This window comes from Cuculus canorus, chromosome 11 (genome assembly GCF_017976375.1).
Source record: "Cuculus canorus isolate bCucCan1 chromosome 11, bCucCan1.pri, whole genome shotgun sequence".
Lineage (NCBI taxonomy): Eukaryota > Metazoa > Chordata > Aves > Cuculiformes > Cuculidae > Cuculus > Cuculus canorus.
Window position 1 is genome coordinate 16,413,277 of NC_071411.1, and position 19,850 is coordinate 16,433,126.

At 47.2% G+C, this 19,850-nt stretch overlaps 2 protein-coding genes across 5 annotated transcripts in view; one reads left to right on the forward strand and one right to left on the reverse strand.

The window, feature by feature from the left end:
- The window catches only part of LRIG1 (leucine rich repeats and immunoglobulin like domains 1), a 90,693-nt gene extending 80,903 nt beyond the window's left edge, over window positions 1-9,790 (forward strand). Inside the window, exons 12-19 of one of the 2 annotated variants that reach the window (XM_054076457.1) lie at window positions 1,221-1,384; window positions 3,181-3,501; window positions 4,136-4,417; window positions 4,988-5,407; window positions 6,725-6,847; window positions 7,423-7,587; window positions 8,689-8,997; window positions 9,207-9,790. In XM_054076457.1, the coding sequence (XP_053932432.1) occupies window positions 1,221-1,384; window positions 3,181-3,501; window positions 4,136-4,417; window positions 4,988-5,407; window positions 6,725-6,847; window positions 7,423-7,587; window positions 8,689-8,997; window positions 9,207-9,439 (2,017 nt within the window). In that variant the 3' untranslated portion in view covers window positions 9,440-9,790. The remainder of the gene's footprint in view (window positions 1-1,220; window positions 1,385-3,180; window positions 3,502-4,135; window positions 4,418-4,987; window positions 5,408-6,724; window positions 6,848-7,422; window positions 7,588-8,688; window positions 8,998-9,206) is intronic. The other variant, XM_054076459.1, reaches the window with a different exon arrangement.
- A 1,868-nt stretch (window positions 9,791-11,658) lies between these two features.
- SLC25A26 (solute carrier family 25 member 26) overlaps window positions 11,659-19,850 on the reverse strand; it is an 89,784-nt gene continuing 81,592 nt past the window's right edge. For all 3 annotated transcript variants that reach the window (XM_054076461.1, XM_054076460.1, XM_054076462.1), the window contains one exon: window positions 11,659-15,713. In XM_054076461.1, the coding sequence (XP_053932436.1) occupies window positions 15,617-15,713 (97 nt within the window). In that variant the 3' untranslated portion in view covers window positions 11,659-15,616. The remainder of the gene's footprint in view (window positions 15,714-19,850) is intronic.

Below are 19,850 nucleotides of genomic sequence, written 5' to 3' on the forward strand. Positions count from 1 at the left end.
GTCAGGGATCGTTTTTGTCCGGGATGTGAGAGTTAGCACATAGTTTCAATGGGGTGTTATCCACATTACCGCTCATTTATTTCCTTCTCCCCTCTGTCCTCCTCTGCAGGGTATTTTTACACATGATTAGATGTCACGGAAGCATCTTGCATGTAATAGTGAGTGAAATTAGATCATTGGAACAGGTTCTTCCAGCAGGTTCACATCTGTGCAATTATTCATCTCTGCTCAGGAAGTCCAGCCCCGGTCCTGTTAGCCATCTCTCCCTCTGACACCACCACTGATTTAATTCCCAGTGGTGCATCTGCTCCTTTGCTGGGCCTATGTTTAGGGTTTGCATACAGTATTGACACTTTAGTGATAAGCACCATTTGAACTGGATCCAGTTGTCATCCAGCCCCCTGGTGTAAAAATACAGATGCGTTATCAGAGCTGCTGCTTGTGCTCCAGCCTGGGGCTCTGTACTGTTATCGGACACTGTTTCCAGTCTTGTCTGGTTTCCTTTTCTCGTCTTCTCCATAAATATTTAATCCGCTGTCAGTGCATTGCTACACTCTAGGGTAGTGCAATGTCTGTGGAGCAAGAAATCACTTAGCTGGTATTTGGGCAGGTTAAGATTCTTCCTGACGTTGGAAACAGGAATCGGATGGTCACTGTTAATAGGGACTTTTAATACTGGTAACTGGATAGTGAATAAGAGAACCTGGCATGTCCATTGCTTGTTGAACTGTCTTACCTTGTGCACTGGCTCCTGAATTCAGTTCCCACTAAGGATGCTCAAACTTGGAGGCAGGGAGGGAGCATGTGTGGTAATTAGATATGAGAAATGGGAGCAGGACGGGTTGTACTGTTCACGTGTGTCTCTGCTGCAAGTCAGCTTTGTAGGTGATGTGCCCCACTTTCTCTCACTTCAGCCACATATGGCAGTGCTTGTCTGTTCCTGGGGATCGCTCTGGAAGCTCGTTGATAAATACAAGGCACGAGGGAGTGTCACTGGAGTACAGGAGAGGGTTGCTCTATGTGGAGATGAAATGCTGTTAAAATGTGTTGTGTGTTTAATATCATTAGTGCCTCAAGGACAACCCTGCTCTCCGTTTTTTACTTCTACCCATCCTGGGTGGAAGGGAGGAATGTGTCTAACGTGAAAGGACTGTGAGCTTTCCAGTCTTCTCTCCGTGTGGGACTCACAGCAGGCTTGTGTTGGTTTTGTTTCCCTGCAGCCACATAAACAGCGACAGCTTCCTCTGCGATTGCCAGCTGAAATGGTTGCCCCAGTGGTTAGTTGAAAAAGAGCTGCAATCCTTTGTGGTGGCCACCTGCGCCCATCCTGAGTCACTAAAAAGCAAGAGCATTTTTGCCATCATGCCAGAAAGTTTTGTGTGTGGTAAGTCTTGCCTATGTGTTTTGAGGTTGCACAAAGGGTAGGACTCGCTTGGGAAACATTTTCTTTGACTACTAGCATGTTATTACGAGAGGGTTTCTGTTTTGTTTTGTTATTCATTGGGATCAAAGGAAGCCCAAGCCTGCATTTTAAAAATTTGTCATTGGCTACAATTTATTTCCCACCAAAACCACACAGCGCATTGCTTGCATCAAGTGTATTCGTCACTGGGCTCCCTGAGTATTAAATCAAATGGGGCTAATGCTTGTTCCACTTCCAAATGGAACTGCACAGGCTTCCCCAGTCCCCTCTGTTTGATTCTATCAAGACTGCAGCTGTACTTTTTTTTTCACTCTGCAGTGTTTTGAGCTTCTTCTGTGGCTTTGTGTTCTTTGCTCATCTTTTCTTCCTTTTGGAAATAGCAAAGGGTTAAAAAAAATAGCAGAGGAGAATGTCTCCATCACAGCCCCTTTTTTTGGGCCAGTAAGGCATGACGCTTGAACCAACCAATAGCCAACAGTTGAATTAGAATCCTTTTTTTTCTCCTACAGTGTTTTTTTTCTTCTAAGCAGCACCTACTGCTGTTCTTCCACCCCAGCACTGCAGCTGACTCTGCACCTGAGCTGTGGCTGCAAAGCAACTTTACTTAATACCCAGCACACACAAACAACCTCTCTCGTAAAGAAAAAAAGCATAAATGATCAGAGGAGGCCAAAGGAATGTGGCTCATGCATCCAGCTTTTGGGCAAAATGAAGGCCTGGTTTGGGGAGTCAAACCCTGCGTGGGGGATCCTGGGTGGAGCTGCACATCGCTGTTTGATGAAGGGAAAATGGGCTTTTGAAAACACTATTGAACTAAGTTGAATGCATGACTGGCATTGAACACAGCCTTGTTCTAGCTGCCATCCCATGTCCCTCGATCCTGGAGTGGAAGGGCTCTGCCTAGGTGGCCTCTGTTGGCACGAGTCTTGGAGGCTCACTGTGTTCATCTGGAAGAAGAGATTGTGAAGGCTCCATCCCCACAGCAACAGCACAAAGCGAAGACAGCTTTGTTTCTGCAGTGCCTGCCAAGTCCTCCAGGCACTAGTACTCCTGGTTCCAGAGGCCTGGCTGGTTAATTAAACCTTAGTCAAATATTATATTACACCATTTGTAGAAACATAATAAATGAATCTTCTTGGAACCTTGCTAAAGCCAACAATCTTGGGCAGAGAGAGTGTGCAAATCTTTCTACCCTAGATGGGTGACAGGCAAATACAGCTGCCTCTGCTTCAGCCATGCATGCTGCAGTCGCCTTGCTTGTGAGCATTTATCCTAAAAGGTGGCATTTCAGCTCTCTAAATGTCCTCCTGCTCTCCCCTTCAGCTTCACATTAACGCAGGCCTGGAGGTGAAGTTCTAAGTTCAGTCTTGCTCTTCATGTATGGGTTGTACAAAGAAGGATATTTTCTTTAGACCATGGTAAGGTTCAGCTACATTGCTGAAGAGAGCTAAGCTGCTTCTAGGTGTTTGAGGTCACTAAGTGACCATCTCACTCCTCTGCTTGCAGAAGGAACCAGCGGAAGGAGAGCCCTAGCTTAGACCAGCCGCTCAGTTGTGTACAGTCTGTCTGAGCCGCAGAGGCAGTCCCAAAGGTGCAGTGCTTTGCAAGAGCATTCCTGGTGCAGACAGCAGTGGATGGAAAAGCAGATGTGCAATAATGATTCCACTAATGCACTACTCATTTCTCATTGCATCTCTTTGCTTGCCCCTGTCTCTCCTCATAGCACAGAACTAACTATGCTTGCTGTTTTCTCTTAGATGATTTCCCCAAGCCGCAGATCATCATTCAGCCAGAGACAACCGTGGCTGTCCTTGGGAAGGACATTCGTTTCACTTGCTCGGCTGCCAGCAGTAGCAGCTCCCCTATGAGATTTGCATGGAAGAAAGACAACGAGATGCTGCACAATGCTGAGATTGAGAACTTCACCCACGTGCGGGCAAAGGACGGCGAGGTGATGGAGTACACCACCATTCTGCACCTCCGGCATGTCACCTTTGCCAATGAAGGGCGTTACCAGTGTATCATCACCAACCACTTTGGCTCTACCTACTCCAACAAGGCCAGACTCACTGTTAATGGTGAGTAGGGAGCCGCTTTCTCATTCCTTTCCTTAGCCTAAGCTAGTAAAATTCTCTGAGACACTCTCAGAGAACACAGTTACTCCTGAGAGTCCATTCCTGATGGTGAGGAGCTCCTAACCTCTTCGCATCACCTTGTTGTATCTCAGTGGATGCTGAGAAGTACAATGTGAGGAGCACGTGCCATGCTTGTGGTGGCTTCCATCCAGCCAAGCACTTCAGCACATTCTCAGTGACTGGCTGTTCTGATCGAGTCTTTGCCCAATGAAAAGGGTGAATGAAAATGAAAATACAGTCGGATACAAAGAAGAGGGACTATAATGATTGAAAGTTCTCTGTAGGAGAGATAATGGGTTTGTTTTCACATTAATCACAGAAGAAGATTAGCTTTTCCAGCTCTGATGATCCCAAGTGAGGGGGGCCTTGGACACTGCAGACATGTATGTGCGGTAGAAACAGAGGGTCAATTCCCTGCAGTTTAGATATATCTTAAAAAAGCAGCTTGCCATGCTTTTGTGTATGGGTGGTTATCATTTCCATCTCCTGCCTGGGAAGGAAAACAGTTAGAACTGCTCAGAAGATGGTGTTTTCCCTGTGGAATTGCTCATCTCTTTTTCTTGTTTTTCTCTCGCAGTGTTGCCCTCATTTATCAAAACTCCCCACGACATCACCAGCCGGACAGGGACCACGGCACGGCTGGAGTGTGCGGCCGAGGGACACCCCACCCCACAAATTGCCTGGCAGAAAGATGGGGGCACGGACTTCCCTGCAGCTCGAGAACGCCGCATGCACGTCATGCCTGATGACGACGTCTTCTTCATTACGGATGTAAAGATAGAAGACATGGGTGTCTACAGCTGCACAGCACAGAATTCTGCGGGATCTGTGCTTGCAAATGCCACCCTGACTGTACTGGGTAAGATGCCTTAGTGCCCCAAGAGATGAAGTGTTCAAGCACAGGGAGCTGGAAGGAATTGCTGTTAAAGCTCTTCAGCAGTTGCAGATACAGAAAAGAGAAAAAGAGGCAATGCTCTGCATTTGTCTCGTTTCACTCCTTTACGCTTTAGTTAACCAACAAAAAATGCCCCGCTAATTAAAAAAAGGAGATGTGAGTCAGATTTCCTCCTTCCTATGCCAAGGAAGCCCCTCCAACCACCATATTTCCTGTCTGGGAAAATGACTTCAAAAGAAAATTGCACTCCCATCTTTCTTGCCCTGTGAAATAATTCATGTGTGTCACCCATTGCCCCTTATCCTTGGGGGTTTCTTTGTTTAGAAGACCTAACGGCAACTGGTTAAAAGGAAGACCTTGGTTGTGATTGTTAGATCTGCTACAGTTTGCAGCCACCATACTCTTGGGTACCTGGCCACATAGTGCATTGCTATACATTTGTCTGCAGGAACATCAGTTGAGTTCAATACTGTTACAAGAAATCTGTTGTTGTACTGTCCTCCAGAATTAATTTCTGGTTTTATTCTCCTGCAGAGACACCATCTTTGATCCACCCCCTGGAAGACCATGTAGTGTCTGTAGGTGAGACTGTGGCTCTTCAGTGCAAAGCCACAGGGAGCCCACCTCCCCGCATTACCTGGCTGAAAGGTGACCAGCCCCTGATTGTGACTGAAAGACACCACTTTACCTCCGGGAATCAGCTGCTGATTGTGAGGAACGTTGTCTTGGAGGATGCTGGGAAATACACCTGTGAAATGTCCAACACCCTGGGGACAGAGCGCGCGCACAGCCATGTGAGCATCTTACAGTCTCTTGGCTGCAGGAAGGACCGTACTACTGTGGGGATCATCACCATCGCCGTGGTGTGTAGCATTGTGCTCACCTCTCTGGTCTGGGTCTGCATCATCTACCAAACCAGGAAGAAGAGTGAGGAATACAGCGTCACCAACACAGGTAGCTGTAGTCTCTTGCTAAGGTTTTCTCTAACCTTCTGTGCTGTCAGACTTCCCTCTGAGGCTGAGTCGGCATGTCAGGTAGCCACACGGTCACGCTGGAAGAGCACTTAGCTTATCTCAGTAGTTCTCTTGGCTCACAAAGCTGGAACCGGCTTTCACTTGCTGTTGAAGCATGTTCAGAGCTGCATTTCTCCCCTTGGCTTCCTCTTCAGAAAGGCCTTTTCTCCTTGGCAGTACTTTCAGTCGTTGCTTTGCTACTTTGATTTTCCATGACCATATGTGATAATTCTAGAGACAGTCTGGATTATGTCCATGATGCTGAGAACCTGTCTTCCTTCTTGGGAATCTGTATTTTCAATGACTTTAAATTCAAAACTTGCAAAACTAGACTTTGAAGCTGGAATATCTTTTTCCATGTTGCCTGGGAGAGCTATTGCAGCCTTGCTGTTGAGGAATATCCCTCAATTTTTAGGATAAAAAGAAGTGGTTTTTGCTTCCTCCTGATATGTAATGGGGGTCATTTGGTGCTGAAATGAGTGTGGTGGTGAGAATAAACTGTCCTGCCCTCAACACTGTGTACCCTCTGAACAGAAGTATGGAAGAAGCAGCTTAAGGCTTCCCTACCCTGCTGGGATTTGCAGTCTTTCTGTATTACCCTTAACTTCAGGTATACTACAAGATAGGATTTTAAAGGCTAGGTAGGAAGCCTTGGGTACCATACGAGCAATGTGAAGTGCCAGCAGGATATTCTTTCCCCTTTTTCTTCAGTCCTGAAAATCTAGGGGCTTGGTGCTTAGCATAATTGATTGGGTTTCACTTAGGTTTGTGTGACAGGGAGAAACCAAAATTACCCGATAAAAGACAGAGGTAGCCAAGGAGAGGTAAGGGGTTTAGGCTTACTTGCCTGCTTAAGGGAATTGAAGACCATGTTCTCTGGAAGTCTGTTACTTGGGACTTTAGGAGACAGAGGACTTGAATCAAGTGAGGTAGTCTGAATTTCACGGAAAAAGGAAAAATTTACCTGTTCTGAAGAGAGAGTTTTACCTCCATATACATTTACTAGCCATGCCAAATGCAAACATGCAAAATGGCATTGTCAGCACTGTACCTCACAGCTTTAAGTTTTGTAAAACCAGGGCTTCTGAGGAGATGGAGTGTGTAGGCTGTTCACTTTTTCCATTGCATCTACAGAAAATACCAGTTATAGATCTGGTCCTAAATCCCTTTCGAAAACATGATTTTGCATGCCTTGGCAAACAGAAGCCCCTATATGTAACTACCGGGAGCTGACATTTCTCTGCTCCCGTTGCTCTAGATGAGACCATCGTGCCTCCTGACGTGCCGAGCTACTTGTCTTCACAAGGGACGCTCTCTGACCGGCAGGAAACAGTTGTCAGAGTAGACAGCCAACAGCCTAACGGGCACATCGACAGCAACGGTGAGAACTGCTTTGATTCTTTTTTCTGTGATGCTGTATCTGAACTTGATAAGAAGAGGGAGGAGCCTCAGCATAAAGTACCTCTGCACTTGTGAGTTATCTGAAAGACCTTAATAATGTAGTTCTCCAGCTACAGCATTTATGCAGAACAAGGATCTGTCTCACTTCACAAAGCTCTTCTCTCCCAGTAATAAGTGCTCATACAGGCAGGCTGCTTCAGAAACTGCTCAGTCAAGCCCGAAGGACTATTTTTTTGCTAATTTTGGATTAGGTTTTTGGCACTGGAGTTAACCATAGTGACGCTCTACTAGAAAATACATTAACATTGCCTGTCCCTCCCTTCAGGCTTAGAAATTAAATGTTGGGATTTTACATACAGCACGTTAGAAAGAAAAAGTTAGTGTCCTGAACCAAGATTCTCCTGAGATTGTACAGTATGCATTCTGTTAAACATTTATCTTTTGATGTTCTATTATCTCCATTGCTATTTTTTCTCCCTTTCGCAGCTTTCACGGTTAGAAATAAGACTTAACAAGTCATTTAACTAAGAGCAGATGGTTGTAATCTTTAGCCAGATGGTTCGTTTGTTACAGGTATGTGTCAGACTGATGCTGGAAGGTGTCCAGATGTTGAAGCTCCCACCGTAGGTTGTAGACAGCCAAAGCTGTGTATCGGCTATAATAAAGACACTTGGAAAACTGAAGACACGGCTGATGGAATGCTTGTTCCAGATAATACAGGTACAAAACCCATTAATCTGGAAAGGTATTTTGTGTTTGTACAGATCAGAAAGCCTTCCAAGTCAGTAAGCATTAAGACAAGAAATTGTTGCCTTCAGAAAAGAAAGGCCCAGAATGATTCTCAGGTGTGAGCACAGTAGATTTACTTTCTCCTGTTTGCTCTGCTCCACTATCAAGCTTGGATAGCTTGAATTCAAGGAACTAACAGAAGGAAGCAGTCTGAAGCTCCCGATCATAATTCCTTGCAGCTGGCTGATCGGTATTTTGATTTGAGCTGTTCCTAAAACATGACAGCAGTTTCAAACTGAAGGTGTTTAAAGTTTCTCATCCTCTTTAAAGGGGCTGTCAGCTTCAAAGCTCTGCTTTTCTTTTAATTTTCAAAATCTAAAGATTATTTGGGGCACTACCTGCCTCTATTGTTTGCCATTTTTTTGGGTTTTACACTCATGCTTTTCTAGCTTTAGGGTGTGTTTTCTGTTCTCATGCTGTATTGTAACAGCCACAGAAAAACTCCCAGTGAAACAAATCTTTTGTCCAGGAGAAACTGTGAAGTTTAATAATAGAAAGTTGTCAAGTACACTAAGGAAATTAACTTTAAACGTTTAGAAACTCCTTCCTGCCTGCTTCTTTGAATTCTGCTCATCTGTTAATACCATTAACAGTAAGAAAATATCTTGCCATAACACTACGAGTTGACAGTGATGCCTGTAAAGCACCAGCACAAGACAGGTAACTTGGTATTTTAAAGCAGGGACAGGGAAGTTCCGCTTTCTACCTTGACTAGAAAGTCTGGAAAAGCAAATAAATGCATGATTTATTTATAAAAAGAAAGCTGCAACTTCTTTGAAGTAAAAAAACCCAACCACCTGAACCCATTAATTGGGACAACCTTTGGTGATGGCAGCAGAGTTCTGAAAACCACAGATGGGTACTAGGGCTGTATAGATCCCAGAAACGTTCATGTTATGTAGTGAGATTCCCACCCTGCTGAGGGAGAGATGTATTAAACAGAGCTGCCTTTCCTTCCGCAAGTTGTGTGCCTCAGTGCTGACAATGTCCAGCTGGTTAATCGTTGTGCTGTTTTCCCTTCCTCCCTTCAAGGCTACGGCCTGCCCGTTGTGTGCACAGACTGCAGCGGCAGCACGGACAGCATGAACGTCCGCATTTATCCCAAGGAGTCAGATTTCTACTCTGAGAGCCTTAAGACTATGGATAATACCTACCCAAACGCACTGAGCAGCAATGAACGAAATAGGAAGAGGGGTGCGGGCACCAGCCTTCTTCCTCCTCAGCCGTGCAACGGGATTGCCGGCGGCAAGACGTTAGAAACAGATGGGACCCTCTACCCCAGCAACCACGACAGAATAAGACCTGCGAGCACCACCAGCCCTCTGCTTGCAGACAAACAGGGTAGGTGTTTCCTCAGGGATGTCTTTTGTCTCCCCAGATGCAGTGTAATACCTGTAGCGGAGCTCTGTGTTTTCCCATCAGCGTTGTTAACTGGCTCAAAGCCGTGAATGGTAACAGCAGGGCTGGTTTTATGAGGAGGGTTGGTTTGATGAGGAGCACCGGCCGGCCTAAGTATCAACTAACCACCCTGTTTCTTTGGGTTTTTGCAGGCTCTTCACAAGCAGCAGCAAAGCCTTCAGAGCTCAACAACCTTAATTTGGTGAGAGCTTCACCGGCAGGAGGGTCCTTAAAGCAACTGAATGTGCTTCCTGAAATCTCCCCAACACTACTGGATTTGCAGAGCGAAGCAGCAGTGAAGCAGGCTCTCCTGTCCAACGGCTTCGCGCCCCAGCCGTGCGACGCCATTCATGAGCCGAAACCACCAAACCGGTCGCTGGACTGAGGACAGGCTGCCATGTGCAAATTAACAAACACGTTATTATTGGTTATAATTTTTTTTGCACAGAGAATATAGGCTACTTACTTCTACCTCAAATCGTGAACTGATGACCTGTCAAGGGCAAACAGCTGAGGTATGAGAAACAAGCTTGTATGGGGAACAAACTCCTGTTCGAGCGTCATCTGTTTGTACATAGTTTAAAACTTCCCTGAGAAGTATGAAGCGTTCAAAAGTTGACTTGCATATGAAGCACATAAATGCAAGGGATTATTGTGTAAAGAGAAAAGTATTTGATACAATTGTACATAAGAGTTTTCATATATAAATATATATATATAAAAATATATATATATATCTTTTACAGAGGCTATTTTAATCTTTAGTGCATGGAAAACTGAGTGAAATTTTACAATTTTGGCAATATTGTTTTCAGTATCAGGTTGCTGTTAAACTTTGTGAGAGAAATAATTCTGGTGCCTTAAATGCATAAGCAGAACTTTAAAAAGCCAGACTGTTCCAAAGGGATCGTCCTCTTTTCAATGGAAGTTCCTTTAAATCAAGGATCAATTGGGTTACTTAGCACAAATTTCCTTCCCCTTTGAAATTTATTGCACTTAACACATGTAAACAGCGATCTTCAACTGTGTCAAATGAAGTTTATAGGGAAAAACCAAGCAGTGAGAAGTTACATGGCAACTCCATTTTTTCTCTTAAATTCCATTTCTTTTATAAAAATGCATAAAAATTAGGGTTTGAGCTGTGCCTGTGCGATAGCTTAGAGCGGCCACACACAAGGAAGGAGTGATTCTGCAGCAGAGCCGAGCCCCAAACCAACCAACCAGGCTGTTGTGAGCACTCATTACCGACAAAACTAAGGTGTGAGTAGAGGGCAGGGTGGGTCACTGCCCCGCTAACAGCATAGCAGCGGAAGCGTTACACAGCCGTGTACGTTGTTCCAGCACCGGTCACCTGCAGAGCCAACTGCAGGTGTTTCCCTGCCCAGATGAGTGCAGCTTTACCTGTGTACGGTGCACAGGGAAGCTTGTGGCCACTGGTTCTCCCCGGGGTCAGCGCTGGGTCCGCTCTTCTCAACAACTTCATCAATACCTCAGTGAGGGGACAGAGTGCACCCTCAGCATGTTTGCTGGTGACACAAAACTGGGGGGAGTGGCGGATGCACCAGAAGGCTGTGCTGCCCTTCAGCGAGACCTGGACAGGCCCAAGAGCCAGGTGGAGAGGAGTCTCATAAGGTTCAACAACGGCAAGCGAAGGCTTCAGCGCCTCAGGAGGAACAATCCGCTGCACCAGTACAGGTCAGGTTGTGGACCTGCTGGAAAGCAACTCTGTGGAGAAGAGCCTGGGAGGTCCTGGTGGACACCAAAGTGACACCAATGAGCCAGGAGGAAAGGCTGAGAGACCCAATTCTGTTTAGCCTGGAGAAGACTGAGAGGGAACCTCATTGCTGCTGATCAATATCTAAAGGGCAGGGATCAGGAAGATGGGACCAGAGTCTTCAGTATTGCCCAGTGACAGGACAAGGGCACCACCGGGTACAAACTGGAGCACAGGAAGCTCCATCTGAACACAAGGGAAAATTGCCTTCCTGTGAGTGTGACGGAGCACTGGACCAGGCTGCCCAGGGAGGCTGGGTAGTCTCCATCTCTGGAGATATTCAAGGCCTGCCTGGACATGTTCCTATGCAATCTGTTCGAGGTGACCCTGCTTTAGCAGGTTGTTGAACTGGATGAGCGCTTAGAGGTCCCTTTCAACCTCCACCATTCTAGAATTCTGTAATGATACACAGTTTAGTCCAGTTTAGAAGGAATAACCCATGCCAGTGTAACACATCTTAATATCCCTCCATCCCCCCCAAACCACCTCCTCTCTGAAAAGAGGTTGAAACTGTAGAGCCGTTCTGACAACACTAGAATCCCACTCGTAAGCTGACAGCTGCACTGTTAATTCAGACTTTGAACATTCTCCCTGCAACCCAAGAGGAGGCTTTTCTGTGAACACCAGGACCCCATGTGCAGCTCAGAGCCTTTGTATTCACATCCCCGCCTCCGCTGACCGCTGCTCTGCGTAGCAGCTGTGGGCCATGCAGAAATACTCTCGTTTAGAAAGGAGAAGGTGTATTTATGGCTGAAAGTCCTCTGTTAAATGGAAACATCCCAACTATTTTTATGTGGTCTCTTAAGTTTATCCATGAATGGGCAGGAGGGAAAGAAAGACCCACCGTGGTCACACAGATCTCTTGCTGTCACTTCCAACTTCACTACAGAACTTTTTCTTTACAGAAAGGCTGCTTTCCGTTGGTGTTGGTACCTGTGGATGGAGGAATCTCTTCGAGTTATTTGTAGTTTTAGTCCTGCTAACATAAGGTTGCTCACTCTGGTGATGACTACTTTGGGGGAAGGTTTATTAGGGGGAGTTGTTACCATTTTCCTTTAGAAGCAACTCAAATACCAGTTCCACTGAAGCCCACTCTGGCAGGAATCCACCTTTGTTAGTGCTGCGGCTCAAATAAGGGCACAAACGGTTAGTTTTCCATTCAGATCCATCACTTGGGGATCTGTCCTGTAGCCTCACCCTGAGGAGCTGAGGGGGAGTTTTGCTGTGGGCAACCTTGATAATGCAGGGCAGAACGCAGCCAGGCACCTGTCTGTACCTGTTCCTGACTATGGCCACGTTTGCACTTTGAGGCAGGTGCCTGGTGATGCTGAGTACCAAGTTTACTCAAAGAAATGGAAAAGGATGTTAGAAAACTGTACACCGAGGGTGCTGTTCCCTTTACTGAAGGAGAAGGATGCTTGGGAGCCGACTAGCGGGGAGAACACAGTGGAACTGGGGACACAGGGACGATGGGAATGATTGAGTTGACTCATTTTGCTGGTGGAAATGTCATCACCACTGCAGACACAAAGCATCTTTGCCACATTAACAAGTGAAAATAATGTTTCCGAATAGTTAACTGCCTAATGTTATGACTTCCACTAAATATGTGAATTTGCTGCTTCTAAGAGGCAATGTGAAAGAGGAAGTATTACTTTTGTGTACAAAGTTATTTATTTATTAGAAAATTTGGTACAATGTTGTACATTGAAAAACATGTAAGATATTGAAGTGTCTAACAAACGGCATTGAAGTGTCTTTAATAAAGGTTCATTTGTAATATCAAAGTGGTTTTGTTGCGAGTGAGCTTTTGGGAGTTTCAGTGGAAAATTAAATAAAATTCTAATCCATTGCTACACTCTTTTCTGTCTTTCTCTGATGAAAACACAGACCAACTGCCAAAATAGTCACTCCTGAAACAAGACCCACAGCTTCAACATTAGACACTGTGGGTTGGCATGAGCCTAATCTGTGGATGAGGTGGAATTTTGGGGGCTGTATTGAAAGATACAATAAAGAACATTTCTAATATATCACCTTGGTTAAGTATCTGGCAGTCTCAGCACTTGGAAACCAGAGAGATGGGCTGTGCGCATCCGTAAGGATGCAAGGAAAATGGGTCACCTCTGGCTTTTTCAAACCCCAGCCGTACCCTTGCTGGAAATTCCAGAGGCAGCGTTAGAGATAAGCTCAGATTCTTGGTTTAACTTAAAATCTCAATTCAGGTTCTGTATATTTAAAAATAAAATTAAAGTATTTCCTCCTCCAAATTAGAACTTTGGGCATAAAGTGGATTTTCTGCTCTGATGTCTGTTAACACATGTAGGAGTTCGATTTTTTATAATGGAAAAGAATGAGCCTTTAAGAGGCTGAGCCTGGTCTGAGATTCAAGTTGTTATTCCACATTACTGAGCTAAAATATATCCAACTTCTGGTAAACTTGAAATACAACACTGCTAAAACTCGAGGCAAACGGGTAGTGGAGATGGGGGAAACCCCACATTTTTAGGTCTTTCCCCCCACAGTGTCATTTACAGCAGGATCAGACAAATCAGTGTGTGTGGAACGGTCCCTGCCCGCCGCAACTCTCACCTGCCCGGTGCCGCTCATGAGTGACCTTGTCCTTCCCGCGGTGGTTCAGGGTTTGGAGACACTCCATTGGCACAAAGGAAGGGGAATCACTTGGGCTCCCATCGCTCCACCCCAGCATTAGGTTGGCTAAAGCAATGTGGGGAGTCGTTTGAGGTATGGATTGAGAGTTTTTTAACAAAAAACACCCCAGTGATGCCAAAAACTGATTATGCAAATATTAAATAAAACCAACAAAAATGCAGCATTTGGACTCAACAATTATTTTCGGCTCAAATAATTAAATGCACCGAGTACAGCACTAACCCTCTCTTCATGTTTAAAGAGCTTTAGTAGAAAATATAAGACAGTAATAAATCTCCAACCCAAAGCTCCCTAGATGGGTTCTGGTCTCTATATAGAACTTCACAGAAGAGCCATCCTTGAAAGTGGTGGGAAGCACGGCTACACCGTGCTGTGGCAACTGGAAGCACTGGCCAGCCAGTATGGGACTTAGCTGACTCCCCATTTTTAATTGAAGATTAGTGTTAAGAATCATGTCCTTTGTTATGTTTGCTTTACTTGGTTGCCAATTATTTTTTAACTTTACTCACGGGATGACAGTGTAATTAAACATCGGCCTTGGAAAGCCCGGCTCGTGGTTGTGCCACAGCTCTGCCCGTGCTCCCTGTTCACTCACACACAGAGCTGGTTTGGCGTTTGCTCCTCCTTGGCCCACGCTCCCTCCTACTGTGTGGCACCGTCCTAATGGACGGAACAACCTCACTGCTAAATTACAGCACTCCAGGGAAGCACGGCATCACGGCTACAACACCCCGTAACACCGGTGCACGGGGCCGAAGCCGACAGCCTCGCTGCTGCCGTGGCTGCACGAGCCGGGCTGTGCTGGGCTCTCACATTCGATCGCCGGCATCGTTGGTGCAGCGCATCCCAACACCCAGCACAAAGCTGCCCTCCTCATCCTCACCCACTGAGCATCCCGGCTGAGCCCAGGGCAAACAGAGGAGCTGCCGCCACCCAACCGAGCCCCTCGCAACCCGTCCTGCTGGCACAGCCACGGAGGGGCTTCAGCGCGTGCCTTAGGTGCTCACTGCAGTAGCTCAACTCTGCCTGCCCAGGCATTCCCACACAAGCACCCATTTCCAACAGCACCTAGCTGAGCTGCTGGTGTAAACTTGGCCAATTCTCCCCCATCCACCCTCTCCTGATCATTTTAATTAATTTCAGGATGTCCTTTTCATTAATTTCAATTAGGCCTTTTCACCAACCTCGTTCCTGCACCACTTTGGCCACTACAGCTTCCATTTCCTAAGAGGAGAGCAACAGCACAGGTTTGCTCTGCCGGCCAGCAGCCCCCTGAGAGCCCTCAGGATCCATCTGTTCATCGGCAGGAGAACTTATGCGCTCTCCTTGCCTTCCCAGCCTCCCTCCTTGGGCTTCAGCATTTCCAGCCTCCTGTTCCTTCAGCTGTTCAGAGAGGAAGACCAAAAGAAGACAGAGCTGCATCTCTCTGCACAAGCACAGCTGTAAAATAATACGAGCTCATGCTTTTAGTGGAGAAATGTGAGTCTAATTAACAAAGCTGCACAGAAAATTTCCACACAGAAATGCTTGCTGAGCACCTGTAGGGATAAACAGCAATATAAACTTTCAAAAATAGGGCTCGAATCAGGAACAAATGGATTATTGTCTTTTACAAAGAGCTCTCCCAACCTGGAATACTTTCAGTGCTGTTGGAGGGCAGCAGTCTGTAACTCTATCGGCCCCTTCCCCGACCAGAAAAACCCTTCCCTGTGTTACGAGGCAGGTGCCACTCACTGATGAAAACTCGCTTTATTTCAGCCTCTCCGCTCAGCCCATGATCTGGAGGTTTGCAAAACATTTCCCCTGACAGAGGACTAATAACGCCTTTCTCAGCCACCGTAATTAGCTGTTTACCCCCCAAACAGTACTTTTTTGGCACGACTCTCAGTATGACCTCACTCACTTTCCATGCAGGAAAATTTCATGTTTGGGAAATTGGATTATTGGAGGATTTACTTTTCTTTAACAGCGAAAGTGGCGCTCAGCCTGCTGAACAGCTGCTCCTGCGCGGCGAGGGGTGGCAGGAGGAAGGCTGCGTTCATGGGTGGACTCCTCCTCCAGCTCAGCGGCTTCTCCAGCGCCTCAGTGGCCACCGGCTGGACCGGCCAGGCTGGCTCAGAGCAGCAGCTGCCGAGTCTTCTCGTATGTCCCCAGGAAGATGAAGCCTCCCAGGCTGATGGCTGCCATCCGTGGGACAACACCTGCGAACAAGCTGAAGGCAAAGGAAAGGCGGTTTCAGAGGATGAGGGATGAGCGGATGCTGCACGGCTGGCTGCAGGGCGTTGGAAGACAAAGCTCTCTCTTGCTGGTTTTTCAAACCTCACCCCACTGCTCAGTGGAGGAACCTGTCTGGGCTTCCCTAAGAGAGCACTCCCAAGCCTGTCATTTTTAACCCCTCTCCACACTCCTCGGGTGCAGGAGGCCATGGGCCACGCTGCAGAGCGAGGAGCTCAGACGCATCCCCAGGAGGGGCGCAGATGGATGGGAAGCGTCCCAACCTCTGCTGCCTCCATCTAGCCTGGGCAGAGGGACTCTCTCTCTGCCAGGAGCTCGCCCACTGCAGTGAGAGCCCTGCTCGTCCCCAGTAACACCCAGTGAGGAGGGAACAGGAGTGGCTGTGCGTTCAGCCGCCACAATTTTTAGGTGCCTGATCATCAGTAGCTCTTGGAAGTTAACAGGAAACTCGTGCAAAGCCAATTGCACAACACATCTAAACTCATAGCTGGTTTAACAACCTCAGAATAGGCCAACGTATCCTCCCAGAGGATTTCAGACTTCCTTCATTGCAAGCAAGAACTAAACATTAAGCTCAAATCTGTCTGGCATCCCCCTACTGATCTATCCCTGCATGGCGGGAGCCCTTCCCAGCACACTCTAGCTGAGCTCTGCAGGGATGCTGTGGTCCTCAACCTTTTCCAAATGCTGCTCAGTCCCTGCTACGAGTGGTTCCACAGTGGGACAAGGTGTCATTCCCAGTGAAAGTGGCTGCATGTAAGATGCACGCGCCCCTAGGAGCTACCTGCTCTGCCTGCATCTGGCTACTCAGGCTGCGCTGGGGAAACCTCGGGCTGCCATAACTCTGGTTTTCGTTGTAATGAGCTTTGCTAAGGAGCCTGGAGCGCACAGGCAGATGGAAACATTTTATGGCTTTACTAGACAGCAATTGGGTCTATTACCATAATGACAGCTTTAAAACAGAGTAATTTGTACAAGGCATGTATGGACAGAGCACTGATAGGGTAAATCCTATGACACAGCATCGCTCCTGAAATGCGTACCATCCTCCTCCTGCCGAATCAGGCAGCCTCACTACAGCAGCAGTGGCAGACATTCATTTACAGAACAACAGTCATTTACAGCACAGCCCGCTCGAGACACGGCTATTACATAAACAAGGGCAGATAACTGAGTTACGCGGGAGCTGCATCCCTGGCAACCTCTATTACCAACCATCACTTCCAAGAACCCTGGCCCTGCTCTTCCCAGTTTCTCACCTTCCACCTATGGCCTCTCCAACCAAGGCAGGAGGGCAGAGCTGAACAGCTCTGGGGCTGCCCAAACCCAAAGAGCTGAGCTCTGCTGTGGGCCTGACCCAAACTGCTCCTCCCCGGGCTGCACTTGTCCTCCCCAGCAGATGAGATCAGCCAGGGTTTGTTTTGCTGCCTCCATCAGAAACCACACATGGGCACAGCTCTGCTGCCTATTTGTAGTTGCTATATATTTGCACAGATTGTGCCTGGCACCCTGCCACTCCTCTCTCCCTGCCTGGGCTTCTCCTTTTGCTTAAGCAGCTCTCCCTGTTACCAGTCAGATCCTGCACCACGGGCTGGAGGGCTTCACCCCTGCCTTCTCCTCACCAATGGCTGCAATAAATGCACGGTATGTCAGTCACTGGCAAAGATCAGATACAGGCTTTCAGGTACAGACACATCATGCTCTTCCTACCTGTGCGAGGAACGGCTCAGCAGGAGTCACAACTCCAGGAATCCCATTGAAATCCCAGGGTGAAGCTTGGCCGCAGGTGTTAAACCTGCACCATCTCCCCTCCCAGCCTGCCAGCACCACGATACCCTGCCCTCCAGGGTGCAACTCTTCATTTCAGGGTTCCTAGCCCAGCAACACACCTTGTCCTGAGGTCCCAACAGCAAAAGTGATGGTCTGGGACCACCACTTGGCAACGCAAAGCAAATTCTTTCTCAATAGAGAATAACCAGGACTCCTGTTCAAAGTCATTGTCATGTCTGTGTGCTTGGCTACAAAACCAGCTCCCTTGAGTACGGGAGCTGCTTTCACCACGCACAGCGGCGAGATTCAGCTCTAGAGAGAGGTGTGGTTACTGCCCATTGTGCCACGTCCACCTCAGACGTGAAGCTCGGCTGAGGAACGGGACGCCTAGTGCAAACCACCAGCTCCACCCCCAGCTCCACACAGGCTGGGACAAGCCACCTCACCAGATTTATCAGTCAAATAACCCTTGTCTTTCTCACCAGTGAGCTGTGAAGCTCCATTCACATCTTTCAAACGCTACCACCTCCTTGTGTGAAAAGCAGCTGGACAAGATGCAAACCTGCTTTCACATGAATAGCTGGTCTACCCTACTGGCAAGAGCAAAGAGGCGCGTGGATCCACTCACCGCATCCCTATCCTGGCTCTCCCCGGACAGAAAGGGATGTGAAATTTCTTGGCGTGAAGCAGAGGGATTGGATTTACTAGGTGCAGACCAGGAAGCTGAGCCCTGCACTCTGGTTTTAATAAGGTGGCAATAAGCAATGCCTCTTTCTGCCCTCAGAATTCCTCCTCTTCAAGTACAAGATTTATTAGAGGAGCCATAAATCATTTCATGTTGCAACTGGCCAAAAAAGCCTGACATTTTTATTGTTTTTGATTAATAGATTTATAATTGGCAGCAGGCATGGCAGCCTCTGCGTTTATTTTTCCCAAGACTTTCTTCCTTTTCCTTGCAGCTGACGCAGCTTGGCCCCCTTTTACACATTACTTTTTCTCCAGATCGCTTATTGTTTTGATTTCAATTCAATTGTGCTCCCTTTGGTCCCACTCCACGGGTACTATCTTTAGGCAGAATGTAATTTTGGGTTATTTAGAAAAGGGCACTGCTGAAACACCCTGAAAAGAACACAAACACACATTTTTATTCTCTGCCGTTGGCTGGGGAACAGGGGAGCTTTCCCCAGCCAAATCCATGCCTTTTCACACCCTTCAGAGCAGAACTGCCATCAGCAGCAGACACGGCCTCACTTCTCCTAGTTCCTTTCAAAACGTGCCCCGGCATCCACTGAGCTGCACAGGACCCAAAACTCACCCACTGCCAGGTCACCTCATCATCTCAAAGAGCAAACCTGAGACAAACCATCCCTGAGCACTGCCGGGGGGCACAGCTGGATGCCTTCCTGGAATTGGTGTCCAGGAACTTCCTGCAATTTGCTTTGAATTATTTCCCACATGTGTAGAAAGAAGATTGAACTTTTATTAGTCGCACGAGCAGAGATCAGATGTTAAGAGAAAACTATCTCCTGCAAAGCTGCGACGGGCATGCTGCTTTGAGCAGCAGTTTACAGATGTTAAAACAGCACCCTGAAAGCGTCGGCCAGAGCAAGCAGATTAAAAACCTGTGAGAAATCACTGTGAAAAGCCTCCAAAAAGCCCTCCCTTTCCCTTCCAGGCCAAGGGCAGGTGGGACACAAGCCCTACTGAAGGAAGCACAGGTTGAACCTCATGGACTGGAAGAGTTGTTCAAGATGTGTATTCACTACAAGTGGCCAATAACTGGTACGACTCATGCACTCCAACAGGGCAAGGTAGCAGAATGAAGCAGAGCTCTAAAAATCAGTAATAACGTATATTCAAAATGTTCTACAAATGCTAGCAGAGGACTCCGTTCACAACACCACTCCACAGTCAGGAGAGCAGTTCTCCATCTCAGGACTGGGTAAAGTGAGGCAGTCAAGAGACTGAATTGACATTATTCCAGATTTCCACAGCCCAGAACATTTCTACACCCTAGTTACAGGAGGAAAGCAGCCAGAGAGCTGCTCTGCGTCTGCCCTGACTTACTCTTTGCACTCAAGCCTGTCTCAGAAAATGTGCATTTTTGGAACAAGTGCCTCACCAGAGAAATCCAAGTGGGCATATGCTCAAGCTCAGACCTAACAGGAGGCTCAGTGGACAAGTCAGGGAGCCCACAGCTCCCTTCTTTCTGCTTCAGTTTGTCCCTGTTGCTGGCACCACACTGGAATGGCATGCACCCATCATACTTCACAGTAAGAACAGCGATTATAACGGAACAGAGGAGACCTTGCTGGTGCTTTCAAATCAGTAGGAAACTGCCAGA